This window comes from Protobothrops mucrosquamatus, unplaced genomic scaffold (genome assembly GCF_001527695.2).
Source record: "Protobothrops mucrosquamatus isolate PMUCROS unplaced genomic scaffold, P.Mucros_1.0 scaffold3800, whole genome shotgun sequence".
NCBI classification, from domain to species: domain Eukaryota; kingdom Metazoa; phylum Chordata; class Lepidosauria; order Squamata; family Viperidae; genus Protobothrops; species Protobothrops mucrosquamatus.
This window is the reverse complement of record NW_015389753.1, coordinates 101,717-118,773: the sequence shown is the minus strand read 5'-3', so window position 1 is coordinate 118,773 and position 17,057 is coordinate 101,717. Positions and strand designations below refer to the sequence as shown.

The following is a 17,057-nucleotide window of genomic DNA, read 5'->3' as shown; positions in this document are numbered from 1 at the left end:
GGTGGAAAGCATATCTGGCTGCTTCTCTCAAACGCAAGACAGCAGTCGTAGCTTCATTGCCTAACAAGGACCAGAGTTAAAGCAAGAAAAGGATGCCATGGTGGTTCATTGGTTTATTATAAACTATTATAAAAAAAAACACATTAATCCCAATTCTTCAAATATACAGCAGGGTTAAGGAACACTTCAGTAGTTTTAAAACATGGCAACTTAAGTTACTCTGTTGACTGTTATCTGCCTATGCCCCTGGTTCTAAGTTCAAAATCCATTAGTTGCACAACTCTACTAACGACAGGAATTGTATTTTTCTTAACCTGAAGTGACGTACTATACAATTACTAAAATATAAATTGACAGAGATTAAAATAAAGCCTAGACTACCAACATTAGGCAGATAAATAGCTAACATCTTAAGTTAACTATATTCAGATATCTAATCTTATGTACATCTATTTTTTCTGAAACCTGCCTGATCATAGGGCACTTCTCTATACATATGTTTCAGTTTGGTTTTTTTTGCGGATAGTAAGGAAAATTTAACAGGAAAAAATGATATGACTTTCATATTCTCTTGAATCTTTCTTCTTTAGGAGGATATATACAGTTTGTTGAAATGGAGCTGCTGGGAGTTAAAACTGTAGAAAAGATAGTTAAACAATTCATTGTGTATTTCATCTAGGCCTGCTGCTTTCTTATTTAACAAATGATATTTATTTATGTTTATTTAGAAAATTTATATGGCCACCCACTCACTCTCCTTGTCACATCTTTATGTTGTTTAAAGGGAAGACAGCCCAGTTCACTCCTATTCCTTCTCTGAAAATGTTTTTGTTTTTCTATAATCTGTTTTGTAAAGTATTTTATAAGTATATTTTCATCTCTCTTTAATCTTATCTGTCTACATTAGATCTCTTCCATGATTATGCTGGAACATTCTATGTAGCCCGTCCTGCTCTCACTCCCTACGCATTGCTTCTCCCATAAAAGAAATCCAATCAAGTCTCTGAAGATCCAGAGCCACCTAAAGTAACAAAGTAACAATTTCAGCAACTTTTTTTTTAAAAAAATTCCCCAACCCTTAAAGATCAATACTAAGAACACGAGAGAATATTCTCCAGCCTAGCAGCTGATTCTTTATTCTCTAGGGTACAATCTTCCCAGTACTCAGAAGCAGGCAGCCCAATTTTGCTAAATTTGTTAAACATTTTACTATCTTACCCAAAGAACACTTTTGCAGAACTGAATTTACACATCCAAAATTAAAACTGACCTATTTCAGAAATTTACTATATTATGATTATTCCACAGAATAATCCTAACTTAGCGTCATTCCCCCCCAAAATGCAGAAAAGTGGCAAAAAGAATAAACATGCACAGAAGAATATAAGGAATTCAACTGACCTGACACTGAATGCAAGCTAATGCAATTCATACTAGCAAAACTATTTTATGTATTGGATTGTTTATATCCAGTGGTGGGATTCAAATATGTGAACAACCGGTTCTCTGTGTGGATGCTGTTTCCAGAAGTCCGTTCTGGGCCTGGGGCAACAAAAAATTAGCTACCGGTTCTGCCGAACTGGTCCGAACTGGCTGAATCCCACCACTGTTTATATCCCATCTTTATTATTTTTACAAACGACCCAACACATGTATCTTCCTCCTCCTGTTTTTCCCACAACTCTAGACCAGGGGTAGTCAACCTTGGCTCTTTTATGACTCGTGGACTTCAACTCCCAGAATTCCTGAGCCAGCTTAGCTTAGCTGGCTCAGGAATTCTGGGAGTTGAAGTCCACGAGTCATAAAAGAGCCAAGGTTGCCTACCCCTGCTCTAGACAAAACTGGCTTTCCATTTCTACTTTTTTTTTCTTCTTCTAAAAATAATCTTCCATAATGTCATCATTCAAAAACTTACAACTTTATACTTAGATTTTTTTTTTCCTTCCCCCTTAACTGGTAGTTTCTGTGCCAGTAACAATGAGCGTTCTTAATCTGGAAATAAAGGATGACAAAATCTAAAACGCATCCAGCCATAGCACTTCATGGCTTTATGGTTTCATATTCAATGTCAACTGCCAAGATCAGCTTATTATGTGGAGACCCGGGCACAATCTATTAACTTTTACTTACTACTATGAAGTAGTAGGGGAAAAAATCACATAATTATGTATTTGTCTAGAGAGATGACCTAGCAAAATAAAAAAAAAACTTCATTACCAAAAATAGCTGCCTATACCAGGGGTTTAAGACTTTTTTCAGTCCATGAAAACCTGTTACTTTGGGAAAATCCCAGGACTCTTGACCATGAGGCAAAGCTCTAGTGATCAAATCTGGCAGCTTTTGAGTGAACTTAAAACTTTCTCATAGAACCCGTCAAATTCTCATGCAATCTTAAAACTCCAAGCAACACAGCTGAAAAAATCTTAGGCTATAATGCATCACAGCATTCTGACTTTGCTCACACAATGAATACAGCGGATAGCCAATTATTTCTCTAAAATGGATATCCAATTCTAATTAATCTTAAACTATTAGGTTAACATTCCATACTGTGGATTTCTGCTGGCATCTGTTTTAATATTTTTCCTCCACTACAGACACCGCACTGTATTTTAGGAACTTTTAAACACAAGACAATCCCATACAATTTGTTCAGATGGTAAATAGGGAATGTGCTGCCCTCTAATGACTGGCAAAATCACCAGCTCTCCTTTTCAAAAAAACAAAACCGTAAGACACCACTAAAATTAAAATAAGAGTAAATCAAAATAATAAAAAAACCAAAAAACTACCTATGAATATAACATAGGTACAGTTATAAAATTAAAATAGCATTGGATTATTTTTGAGAGGTTAAAGAATAGTGATATCTGAATCAAGAAAAAAAAATCAAATTTTCTTATATAGCAATGTAATTTAGGAAAGAAAGACACACTAATTAAGCTATCGAAGGTGCCCTAAGATTTATTCTACATCCAAAGAAGCCTTATTCTGGGTCAGTCCATATCTGGATAGGGTTATCTAACTAAACCTACTGAAAGTACTTCTCTAGAGCAGGGGTCTCTAACCCCTGGTCAGTGGACTGGTACCGGGCTGCAGTATGCCAGTAAGCGGTCCGCACAAACAAGCAAAGCCCCATCTGCGGGATGCAGGCAGCACACAAAACCACACACTCTCCGGTCCGTGGAAAAACCTGTCTCCACGGAACCGGTCCCTGGTGCCCAAAACATTGGGGACCTCTGCTCTAGAGCTTTAGCAGCAATCTTTCTAAACTCTGCTACTTGAGATCCATTTAAATGCCAGAAATGCCACAAGTAAGCTGCTACAAAATGAAATTCAACATTATCTTAGAAATCAAAGATTCCCACAACCTTGTTCTATAAGTTGTGTCATTTTTTTCTATACTATATCCTAGGTTAGCAACTTTATCATAATTTGATAGAACAAAAACCATGGAAACTGAAAATACTAGTGATGAATGATAGTTGTTACCTCCCAAGGAAGGACAGAGCTGAGAGGGGGGGGGAACAACCTTGGTTCAGCCATGACCCACAGAAGGAATACTACGGTTTCGCCTCACTCTTACAGGTAGTTGACTTTTGCCTGGCTGCCGGAGCCATTTGCAATCCAGTTTTGAGGTTCTGACAGCCACACACATTCTGTGTGCTTGACAACTGACCTGTATTTACGGCAATTTGCAGCATGCTGCAGTCACATGTATATTCTTCTGGTTTCTGGCAAAGAAAATGCCCAGTGGGTACACTGGGTTCCATTAATGACTGTCACAATTAGTGGACATGTTCATTTAATAACAGCTGTATTCACTTAATGGTTGCCACAAATAGGTTATAAAACCAGTGGTGACCTGCTTAGTCCCACATGATCTATGGCCATGATCAATTATGGTTGAACTGAGAACTACCTATACACTAAAAAGTCAGGAGACCGAGACCCACAATGTGGTTTTGCATCAGTTGCAGCATTTTTACTTAAACAAATCAATAGCAAAGGAAGCCCAGTCTGGTTCTAGACTAAGTATCTTTAGAAGGATTATGTCTATGTAGATAGGTCTTTTTACACAGCAATTATAAAACTTTAGAGTATTTCCTTAAAATTGTTACGTTATCTTCAACAAGAAATCTTTCTGGAATTTCAAGTCATTACCAACTAAGATATTCATTCAATTATGGCCAAACAGTTCATAGCACCCGATTTTTATACTATCTAAAATCAGGAAATATTATATTTTAGTTGATGATTGCAAGATTTTGGGATAATCTGAAGAAGCTGCACACTAAGAGTAGGAAAGTCTAGAGCTAATAGTGGACTATAAGTAGTCCTTGCTGATTGACCATTCATTCAGCAACTCTTATGACATTAAAAAAGGAGACTTGCAGTCCTCGAAATTGCTGTTCAGATGCTTTAAAAACTATCATGCGTTTGCAACAGTCAAGTGTCCCAGAATCATGTGGTTACCATTTGTGACCGTCACAGCCGGCTGGCCAACAAAATCAATGGAGAAGCCAGCAGGAAGTCACAAGTCAGTCATGTGATGTCACACTTAATGACCTACAGTGATTTGCTTGACAAATGCAGCCGGAACTGATGTTGTAAGTCGGTGTGGTCACTTAACCACTGTGCTGCTTATCAACAGTTGTCAGTCCCAACTGTGGTCAGTAAGGACTATATTTATATGAAAACTGCAGCCACTAAATTCACAGGTTTAGACCGCAGGACCATACACAATCATTATATTATACTGCAGGTACCCTTAACATCTAAACTTGAGAAGTAGATGACAAAAAGTTAAATTATCATATAAGGAGGAAAAAAGGCACACAGGATTAAAGCTAGGAGCTGACATATGAAAACAACTAGATTCAGCTGTGCAGGATACATACTGTTGCTAAGATCTTCTTTCACGTGTAAAATAAATGCAATTTATCTGAGTCTCACCCTTAAATCTTCCACTGTGAAGCTTATGAATGTGCACTCAGTACCTAGAAAGAGATCTACTATGGGCAGGGTAAAGCTAATGGACAACACAGACCTTTTTCCTTCTGCCTCACTATGATTCTATAACACAGAATAATACATTGTAAGAACCATTGGATTCTTTAATCCAACCTTCTGCTTTAGGGTAGGGCCCCTCATATTATCCCAGACAAATGGCTGTTCAACAACTTTTGTTGAAAACCACCAGTGACAGACGTCCTGGAGGCAGGCTGTTCTTCTGCAACAAGTACAACTGCCAATCCAGGTACCAAATGTCTTGTGCCTGTGCATCTGTGTTTCTCTAAGAGCAACACCTTACATTTCTCATCACTGGACAGCATTTTGTTGGGTCTCACCCAACATTCAAGTCTATCAAGATCCTTTTGAATATTGGGACTATCTTGTGAAATATTAGCCCAAACAAACCCCACGCTTTGTGTCATTAGCAAATTTGATGGGCATTCCTTCTATCCTCTCATATAAATCATTTATAAAAATGCTGAGGAACACAGAACCCAGGTCAGTACCCTAAATGCTTCCCTTTATGTAGATGTAGATCATTAAGGACCATGTGCTGGATGCTGTTCTTCAACCAACTGCAAATCTTTCTGTTAGTGGGGCCATCCATCCTACTTTGCTCCATTTTTTAAGAAGGAGACTACGATCAACTTTAACAAATGATTTACTGAAATCTAGGCAGAAAGGTATAAAACTAGATCCTGTATTCCCTTGGTCTGTTAAAGTTATTAGTTTCTCAAAAAAAAAGCAGTATGATTTGTCTGGCACAATTTATTTCTAACAAATCTAAACAATCCACCTTGTTTCTTTCTAATGAACCTATAGCTTACATTTTCTAGGTACTGATGTTAAAGTAATTGTTGTTTCCTAGATCCACATTTTCCCCTTTAAAGACTGAAATAACATCAGCTTTTCTCCAATCTTTTGACACTTTCCTGTACGCCAGGAGTTTCCAAAGATTGTTTTTAACTTGATTACTAATGTATTTTTGAGGGTTCTAGTACACTGAATCATAACTGAATTGGCAACGTTATACTTGTTAAAAAACCAATGTCACAATTAACCAGACTTCTCATTTTATGAAAACATGTCTATTAGATTTTTAAATTACCTTGTTTGCAATGATATGTGGAACAAACTATTGTTATCCTTCACCCTCCCATATCCAAATGCTTTTCAACATCTTCAAAAGAAAAGTGACTTCTTCATTCATATTCCCAATTAGCAATATGCAAAATTTATCAATCTAAAATTGAACAGTCTACAGAATTATGGGGAGGTTTTTCTCTCCTACATGCTAAACCTCAGCCAGAACCATATCATTTCAGGGTCATGTTGTCAATTTCTAGAAATAAATCCTGAATCAGATGCAGTTTGAATTGCTCTAGATGAAATATATAGGATTCCTGGATTTACAACTTTTGCAAATCCCTATTCTTACCTATTCTTTTTATTATACAAATTTTATTACATTTCTCTGTAGAAGCTTTGCAATGTAATTTAGCTTAAATCAGTTTTCCCTAACCATTTATTTTACTTGATTAAAGCTATTACATTCATTTTGTACAATATCCCCTAAGAGTTCAATTTACATTTTTAAAGCCTCCATTTAAACATGCATTTTAGAAACCAGCTACACCAGCGGTCTTCAATCTTTCTGGCTAGGTGGACCAGCAGAGGCTGGGAGTGGCAATGTGGGGGGCAGCAGAGGGGATGGTTTTGTGCATGCGCCACTTTCACAAATACAGCTTCACGCATGCTTGTCCACCACTTCCGCAGCCCAGTTCTGAATGAGCTGCAGCCCGGCATCAGGCCACGGACCGGGTGTTGGGGACCCCTGATCTACACTATATACAACCATTTTAACCCATTAGCTATTAAGGTGTTACTGTCAGATATTATTTACTTCTCCAGAAATTTATAATCAATCTGAGCTTGTCTCTAAATTGTGAACAAACAAAAGACTATCTATTTAACTTATTATACAATAAAAAAACAAAATCACAACATAATATGACACAATGCAGAGATCAAACAATAAAATGCAGAAGCAAAGAGTCAAGCTAGACCCCCCAAGTCCCTAAAAATTCCAAATTCATTCTATTTCAACCACTTAAATCCTAGAAAATCCTTACAAAGGGGAGAATTCATCTGGCATCAACAAGAATACACAGTAGGTAACAATCCTTCCTAAAGAAGGAATTCTACAACTGAACTGCTACTACAAATGTAGACAATTAATATTTCAGCAATGGAATTCTTTAGACAATAGGGACATTCAAGGGTTCAGTATTTTTCTATAACTAAATATTCCAGAAATAATTGAAGGTGTCCCAGAAAAGAAGAGAACCGTGGCCCTTGCAAACATCATTAAAAAGACCCTCCTTGCAGCAGTTTCCAATTGAATTGCTGATTTAGCGAAATGATCACAAATGCAACTATAGGCAAAAGAGAACCTTCTGATAATCTTGACAGCACAAAGGGTTCAAAGTTTAAAACTACCCCTTTGGCTTGTCTGCAAAGCTGGCTAGAAACCAGCATAGTTGAGAAAGCACTGATTTACACTGAAAACTTAATTGTGATTTAGAGCCTTGCAGCCCTATTAGAATTACAAATCAGTGTCAAAGGTAGTTTCAGTGTTAAATGCCATCATACAAAAACTTATAGCTCTGAGCAATTCATTAAAGTTCTGAGCAACCCAGACAAGTTGCTCAGGACTACAAGAAAAATCTATAACTGAGAAAAATCTACAACTGTTTTTCTGTCCTGCAAGGAGGGGGAAGCTAAAATGTAGATACAAATCCTGTAAGATTTATATTAAAGGTAAGGCTAAATGTATGTTTTTGTTGCCACCAGTTAGCAAGTTCTCAAGCAATTTAATGCAAGAGACAGTAATGACAGAAAAGAACAAAATTTTAAAAGCTGCTCTTTCAGTGATGCTTTGAGTACTTAATTCAGTAACACAAATCACCTGTATAAACATTTGCAGACTATTCATCTATTAATTACTGAATGTGAAAACTTATTCAGAACTGTTTGAAAAGTGCAGTGATTAGTAATAAATATGGAATGATTTTAGACTTTTGAGAAAATTATGAAACGTCAAGAATATGAAAAACAAAAGAATTAAATATATAATTTATAATTACTCACCTACGACGAGTCCACATTCTGGACAAATCATGTCTCCAGCTCTATAATCTTCTACTAAAGTGGAATCTGGGTGGTTTGGACATGTCACTCTAGGCAGAACGTCCAAGCTTTAAAAAATATAAAAATCAATTTTATGTGACAATTTACAGTAAATAGCACTTGCTTTATTTAATTTTTGAATCATTCATTTCTAGTGCTTTCGGAAAATTCATTTTAAATGAAATTCACAACTACGACTGACATCATTTGTTACAATATTATATAAACCAGCATTTCCCAGGTGGTTTTTTTCAGATATGTCAAGACTACCGTCGCCATCCAGTAGTTGCCACTACCAAAATGGGAGGGCAGGGCAGGGAAAGGATGGACGATCTTGTTCAATACTATGGAGCTACATAAATGAAGATGGTTTATGTAATTCTTTAAAAATAGCATATGAAATAACTAATTTAACTAAAAGTCACATATAGCCTTGAATGGGAAATAAAAATTACGCAAAATTAGAGACTCATATATAGCTAAACTAATTAAACTAATAAGAAGTTGCTTGTTGATTATTTTTTAAAAAATACTCCATTTTCTACATAATAGTATTGGAAGCGCAAGCACCATTCAAGAATATGAGTTTATCATACAGATAAATATCCAAGGTGTATGCCCTATTAAATTCCTGGTTTTTCTTTCATTCAACAGCCATTTCTGCAATTATAGGTGGTCCTTGACTTACAGCCATTGTCAATGCTAACATTGGATGTTCTTGCTTTGACAACATATGGAGATGCAGCCTTTTTTCTTTCTTATGCTTTACTCTTAAAATTAGATGTGCTGAGGGGAGGGGGAAGAATGTGATGAGAGTTAGTTAGGCATAACAATATTGTAATAAGAGCTGATAAGGCATCAGGGATAAGGAACTGGGCGGAAAGCCAGCATTTCAAACTAATTGGAGAATGTGGTTTATGACTGTTAGTTGTAGGAGGGAATTGTGCTTTGATCTATGTGCTGAGGGGAGGAGAAGTCAGATTTTGGCTTGGACTATGTAAGTACCGACCTGCTCGAATATTCTTTAAGCATTTACAACTGTTGCATCCCCATGGTCATGTGATCAAAAATTAGCATGTATTTACAACAGTAACAAAGTCCAAGGTCTCATAATTGTCATTTACAACCTTCTCTGACAAGCAAAGTTAATGGGGGAAGCTAGATTCACATAAAGACATGATTTGCTTAACCACATCAGTTAGCATTAAAAATTATGGTCAAATTGTGGTCATAAGTCGAGGATCACTTGCACTTCTCTATAGAACTACCATCAACAATCTTAAAATAATCCTACATGCAGCATTATATTTACAAAACCAGCTGTATTAAATTCAATTAACAGGAGTACAATGATTATTTAAAAGAAGCACCTTAAACATATCTCATCTTATGTTTGTTACCTACCTAGTAAGCTGTACCTTATATAAGTAAAATGGAAATCAGATCACTTCACTTTAATACAAGAGTTATTCTACTTCAGGGGTGTCAAACTTGCAATGTGACGTGACGTGACGTGACTTTTTTTCCACTGCCGGCAATGAGGTGGTCGTGGTTTCGCCATGACGCATCCAGCCCACGGGCCAGCAGTTTGACACCCGTTTTACTTGAATGCGGTATATTGTAACAATGATTTTGGCTAAAGGTATTTTGTCATATCTGTTAGTGGTTCTAAAATTTAATATTTGTGTGCCCATGAGATAAACAATATGAACACAGTATTAGCTACTCTTGCATGTAATAAGTAGCCAGAATTCTGGAGGGTTCAAACTTATTCATAAATTGCACATTCATTCATAGTGCCCAATTTGTCTCCTTTAATCTTGCCCTTAAGAAAATCTAAAACAAGCAGAATCCAGCTGCAAGCTGAAATATTACCAATACATTAAAAGGTATCCTGGCTCCCCTGGATGCTTTTAAGCAAGTAAACTACTACAATGCCAACTTCAGATTGCTTTGTTTTTTTAAAAAAATATATGATTTTATTCATCCTACTAAAATCATATCAAAGAAAAGACATTCAATATGTATATTTGGTTAACTTTATTGGTATCTGAATTCAAAAACATGTTTTCCTTTCTGCATATATAAGCCATCCACAATACTAAGAATCTGGAAATAAAATAATATTCAAAAACTGAGTTAAGAATACTAACAGACTAATGATAGAAAAAATGTACTTTTAATTCTACTGTTGTTGTGTGCATCTGGGAAATAGTGCAAATAAATAAAGCCCAAAATAAACCCAATTTAATCTCTTGGAAGGAAAAGGGGACTGGCTTTTGGAGGTATCATCAGCAAGAATAAATTAGTAAGTGAATAGCACACACAAAATGATCTGTTTCACTTTACTAATCTAAGTAAATTGCTCACACTACCAACTTCATGGCCATGATACTAAGAAAAAACAGCATCTGGTACGTTGCCTAAAGATGAATTTTATAGATGTGAAATTCAAACATGCTTGACAAAAAAAACAACAGAATTAGAAGTAACCACAAAACTGTCAATACTCTTAAAAAGGAGCTCCCTGGAAACATTTTGAAGATAAATCATAGCGTTCTTCAACAAATATACTATACCCTTAACTGATTCCTCCCTTGGATGGCAAATATCTCTGCAATATTTTAACTTTTTTTATATGACCATTTATTGAAACATTTTTTTCCCGATCCTAGTGAGCCTAACTCTTAAAATTTAATTTAAACTTCAATCACAATCCCAAAGTTGTGTCAGCTTGGAAAACATACATCTCCTATAAAATGTTTGAAATTACAAACAGTAATGGCATACTCATGAACGTAGGTGGAAAGGAACCCAACAATTTTGTGACTATGACCCTAACATCTCATCTATTCCAATGAAATACCGTATACCATGCAAGCCAAATTTTTAAATTGGTTTAATCAATTCTAATGCAAGCAGCTGTTTTCCCCACTCATCTGGAGACCACTGGATTGGAAAACACTGGGGAATATACAGTAAGTCAAATCTTATATGTCATCTTATGTCCTGTATACTAGCTTTATATTTATTGCCAGTCTGAATTTAAAACATTTAAACGGACCATACTGCATTAAGAACCATTTGCTTCAATGTTACCATGCCTGAAGGTAAATTTGAACTTTGCTCATAAGACATATTTAGTAGACAAATGTGAGAGACGGAACCTCTTCATTACTGTTCCATTACTCAGAAATATTCCTTTAATTAAATTCAGTAATTCTCCTTACTGTGAGCCTTAGTTTTGTTGCTATACATTTCCTTGCCACCAGTTTTAATCTGCTCTTTTTATACCTGGGTAGTCTTAAACAGTATTAAATGTTCACTGTTACTGCTTTAGAAATACAGTAGTTAATTTAGGAAAACAGAACATCTTTATATAAAAAGAATTAATCTATTAGTGCATATACTTCAAGAACTATTGACATTTGGCTGCTAGGATTTCTCCAGAGCACTAGCAAGAGATAACAGTGATGACAGGGTGTTTTTGGCAATTCTTATTACTAAGCTATCACTCTTCTGTTTAGAAGAATATAAAAGTATTGATCAACAAAGTTCACTTTCTTCTTCTTGTACCAAATTTTCCCAGTAACTCTACACATTTATTATTAATTAATGAAAACCAAACAGAACAATGCAATACAGGAGCAGATACTTCTAAAACTGCTGCTTAATAAACTGTCTTTTTCCATCCAAGTAAAAACAAAAACTTTCACTCATTTAGATCCTATGACTTTATTTCCTAAATTTTAGAGACAACCAGTAACTCAAAACAAAGGCTAGCAATTATTGGGTGGAGCTGATATTTTTAGAAAATGAAATTTTCTTTTATCCTAACTTCGTTTTCATAAAGAACTCAAAGCAGTGAATACACATAATATTCCTTCCTCCTTCTATTTTCCCCACAAAAACAAGCTTGTGAAGTGGACTGGGCTGAGGAAAAGTGATTGGCCCAAAGACACCCAGCCAGCTTTCATGGCTAAGATAGGACTAGAACAAAGATGGGACAAGAACTAATTAGCTTTTATTTACCTATCAAATATTCTTAATTGAAAAACCCAACATACTATACAGTACAGAAAGTTAAAGAACATAAAGCTGGCTAAGACTCACAATTAATAACCCAAAGCCAAATATTCCTGTGATGCATTGGCAAATTTATACCATAAAACATTTTTCTACGTATAAAAGCAACACTGGCAATGGCAATGAAATTTATATTATATCTGCAGATGTTTAAAGTAAGCCTCCTACTGTTTTAGAGAATAATTTCTTCTGGCATTAATTTTTACAACCGTCAGAGAAAACTGTTCATATAATAATTCAGGGCTGCATTTCTTAAACTTTTTTTTTCTCTCAGGACCCCTTCCCACTTTTAAAAAGTATGAAGGACCACCAAAGAGCCTTTACTTATATTGGTCCTATTTATTAATATTTACTATATTAAAAATTAAATGTGATGCATTCATTGTCACTAACAACTGTTTGATGGTATTTTAATAGTGTGCTATTTTTCTAGAAGGGTTGGCAAATAATTTTGATTTCGGTGGCTCCTAATGGATTCCTGGGGGGGGGGGATCCCCAGACATAATACGACCACAGTTTAAGAAACAATGATTAGAGGTTTCTCAAACTATGGGTTATGTTCCTCACGAACACCTGAGAAGGGAGGCCCTTTTCTCTAAACCGGACCGGGCTTACACAAGCAAATGAGTCACTGGCAAAAACTCCAAATTTGCTCCCTACTTAATTTGTACAAAATAGGCTTCTGGGGGGGAAAAAAAAACTGTTTGCCCAGGAAAAAAACTGGATTGAGTTTGGCATGTAACCCTTTGCGAGAGAAAGGGCTTTCCCACACAAATTGGACAGTTGGGTCACCCTAAAATGCTAAATACGTGAGTTAATTGCAATAAACATTCCCTTATAAAAAAAAAAAAAAAGCCGGCAGACATATTCCCTGGCCACATCCCTAACGCATTTATTAACTTTATTCAGGGAAGTCATGCCAGGTCCATTTATCGCATGAGCGGATCGTGATGCCGCAAAATGGAAGGTGCTAGGAGTGGCGGTTACTTAATATATATATATATATATTGGTATTCCTTTCTGCTCCGTCGGTGCGACGGCCGACTCAGCCCCGGCGACGTCGGTGGTGAATGCGAAGGAAGCGCCTCAGCAAGGGGGGGGGGGNACTATTTGAGTGGACAGTCCACTTTTTTCACATTATGTTCACTATTTTTTTTCACAAAATAGTGGACATTTTTTTTATTCAAAAGCTTTATGATGAAATGGTACGTAATCTAAAGCTGTACAGTCTACTTTTTTTACTACTTAACCCCCCCCCCCCCGCTTGTCCGCTATTTTTTGGAAGCAGACCTGGCAACCCTATTTAAGAAACAATGATTAGAGGTTTCTCAAACTATGGGTTATGTTCCTCACGAACACCTGAGAAGGGAGGCCCTTTTCTCTAAACCGGACCGGGCTTACACAAGCAAATGAGTCACTGGCAAAAACTCCAGATTTGCTCCCTACTTAAATTTGTACAAAATAGGCTTCTGGGGGGGGGGGGGAACTGTTTGCCCAGGAAAAAAACTGGATTGAGTTTGGCATGTAACCCTTTGCGAGAGAAAGGGCTTTCCCACACAAATTGGACAGTTGGGTCACCCTACAATGCTAAATACGTGAGGTAATTGCAATAAACATTCCCTTATATATATATAAAAAAAAGCCGGCAGACATATTCCCTGGCCACATCCCTAACGCATTCATTAACTTTATTCAGGGAAGTCATGCCAGGTCCATTTATCGCATGAGCGGATCGTGATGCCGCAAAATGGAAGGTGCTAGGAGTGGCGGTTACTTAAATAAAAATAAAAAAAAAGATTTTGGTGTTCCTTTCTGCTCCGTCGGTGCGACTCAGCCCCGGCGACGTCGGTGGTGAATGCGAAGGAAGCGCCTCAGCAAGGGGGGGGTGGTGCGAAAAAAGCTGGAAAACGGGGGGGGCTATTGAGGTTGGGGACTCAAAGCGCCTAGAAAGGGGAGAGCAAAAGGCGGGGAAGGGAGCAGAAGGCGAGAGAAGACGAGCCACGGAGCGAGAAGTCGCTAGAAAGGCCATAAAGGGAAGATGCTCGCTAGAAGCTCAGCAAGTCAAGGGCGGCCGAGGCCTAAGAGGAGGAGCTCCAGCCACGGCTGCTCCCGGTCTCCCCGGACACCCTTCATTCTCCCGGCCAGCACCGGCCCTCCCCCTTTAAAACCCGACGTCAAGGCTCCCGAACCACACAGAGCCTCCCACCGGAGGCACCTTCCCCCCCCCCCCCCGGACTGACCGGCTCGTGGACGCCATCTTGCTTCCTCCGCATCGACTCCAGCAGGCAGACGGACTGGTTTCCTATTTAAGCCAAAGCTCCGGTGGGCGGAACTCGGCCAGGCCTAGTCGACGGAAAGCCGAACAAGTCAAAAAGCAAAGGGACGCGCTTTCCTTGCTTCCGCGGGAAGAGGAGAGGCGGTGCCGTTCCCAGGTCTGTTTTGAAGGGGGAGGAGGTCTTAAACCATATTTGCTAGGAAGTGGGGTTGATTTAGCCTGGTGGGATTTAAATTCCAGCAAAGATGTTGCATAGCCTGTTGCCTAGTTGTAAATTGTACCTCCGGGTAATACTGATGGCGTTTATTTGTGCGTTGCACAGGATAATAGGACCGCAGCGTTTGGGTGGTGGTCATTTACTGGTTAAACCCAAGCAATAAAAGAGCAAGAGCATCTTGGAAGACGGGAGTGGAAAGATTCCAGCTCAATTTATCTACTATCATAAATTTCTTTGCAGAGTATATTGTATGTATGTATGTATGTATGTATGTATGTATGTATGTATGTATGTGTATATATGCATAGTGTGTGTCCATGATGACGGGACAGTTTTTGACTCCTGACAATTGCCTGGACAAGCCTGCAGGGGTTTTTTTGTTTTTTTTTTTGCATGATTTCAAAATCATGCTAAGAAAACTCTCTCCTAGACCTGTGAAAGAATGACTGTCCCAAAGTAACCCAGATGGCTTGTGCCTGGGACAAGAACTCACAGAAATAATATTTAGGACTTGAGCATGTGTATCATATAGAAGCAGTAGGCGTGAACTTAAATGGACTCCAGAAGATGGTAGAGGACATGAAGACCTGGAGGAACGTTGTCCATGGGGTCGCGATGGGTCGGACACGACTTCGCAATTAACAACAACAATCATATGGAGACAAGATTTTATTTGACATGTAACGACATGCTATTCTATTACACCTTCCATGGGTGGAACTGTCAATACTCATTCTCCTTGCCACTTCTCATTTATGTATCCATTGTATCCATACAATGGGATGGCTATTCTGGGTAAAGAAACCCACCTGCTCCCATTCTGTAGATTTTTCCCACAATAACTGCCCTGTGAGGTCAACTGAGGTGAGAGTTCACTGGCCAAAGTCACCCAGCTGGCTTTCATACCTAAGATGGGACTTGAATTCAGTCTCCTGCTTTCTAAGCCCAGTGCATTAAGCAGACTAGACCAAATTGGCTCTCGCACACATGTGAACACTTATGCAAGATTTATCTTGTTGACCTTGTGATTTTATTTATTTATTTATTTGGCCATTTTGGTGACAAAATTAGCTAAGAGCATGTACAACTGATCTTAGTGAGACGCATGGCAGAAGAAATGCATACAGTTGCATGATGGTGCAGGTTAATGCATCTGAAAGTAAGCTACATTCAACTAACTTCTGTGTAAATATGCATATGATTGTTCTGAAGATCTGCAGTCCCATGCATTTTGAAAGAGCACATGGGAAATAACTTGCAAGTACAAATACGCAAGGACAGATGTGCTATCTAAATTAGGCAACTAGCTGCTCAGCAGATAAAGGATGGGATAATCAAGCAAAAGGAGGGGGGAACCTATACACTGAGCGATGACTTTGTATAATGGGGATTACATCTCCCCTCGCTCTGTTCTCTGGGAACTGGCATACGGTTCCCCACATTGTACTTAAGTCTATGTGATTCTGTGCTGGCATTGGCAAATGCTTTTGATGGGATTCCTGAGCAATCTGCTTCTCCATATTCTCTTGAAGGCTAACTGGGAAGTCACTCTGTCATGGGAAAAAAGCTAAGCATTAGGAACCAAACTGACCCAGCTAGATAATAATGCTGTTTTTCATAGACAGCCAGTTTGGTGTGATGGTGAAGATGCTGACCTACAAGTTAGGAGACTGTGAGTTCTAGTACCGCCTTAGGCGTGAAAGCCAGCTGGGTGACTTTGAGCCAGTCATCCTCTCTCAACCCAATCCACCACACTGGATTGTTGTTGAGGACAAAATAGGAGGCAGAAATACTACCGGTAGGTATGTTTGGTTATATATAAAGAAGCTGGATAAAAATATAAGAACAATAACAACACTACAAACCTATTTTAACATACATTCACAATTTTTTTCTTTACCCATATTATTTTTCTTCTTTAATTAAACAAGAAAATGAAGAAAGCCACTCTTATATTTCTATATTAAATTTATTATGTCTTTGCATATAAAATCAATGAAAACAAATAATCAGGTTAAGATTTATGACTACACATAAATAAATTACTGTTAAATAAATTATTTTTATGCCATAAAATTAGTTGATGATTCTTAATATTTTAACATAAAACGGTAATCATTGGAAACAGCCAGTTAAGACAGATGACACATCTCATTTTGTGAACTAAAAAATAGATCAAAGAACTAATAGGGAGATGAAAACTCCAGGCACTAAAGTAATCTGGCTTCTTTTTTCTATAATAATTCATCATATTTCTTTTACATTCTTTCTATT

The 17,057-nt window shown here is 37.6% G+C and overlaps 1 protein-coding gene across 1 annotated transcript in view; it reads right to left on the bottom strand.

The window, feature by feature from the left end:
• The window catches only part of GTF2B (general transcription factor IIB), a 39,070-nt gene extending 24,466 nt beyond the window's left edge, over positions 1-14,604 (bottom strand). The window contains exons 1-2 of the mRNA XM_015827567.1: positions 14,532-14,604; positions 8,167-8,273 (exon numbers count right to left, since the gene is read on the bottom strand). Of these exons, the coding sequence (XP_015683053.1) occupies positions 8,167-8,273; positions 14,532-14,548 (124 nt within the window). The 5' untranslated portion in view covers positions 14,549-14,604. The remainder of the gene's footprint in view (positions 1-8,166; positions 8,274-14,531) is intronic.
• Between the last annotated feature and the right edge of the window lie 2,453 nt (positions 14,605-17,057).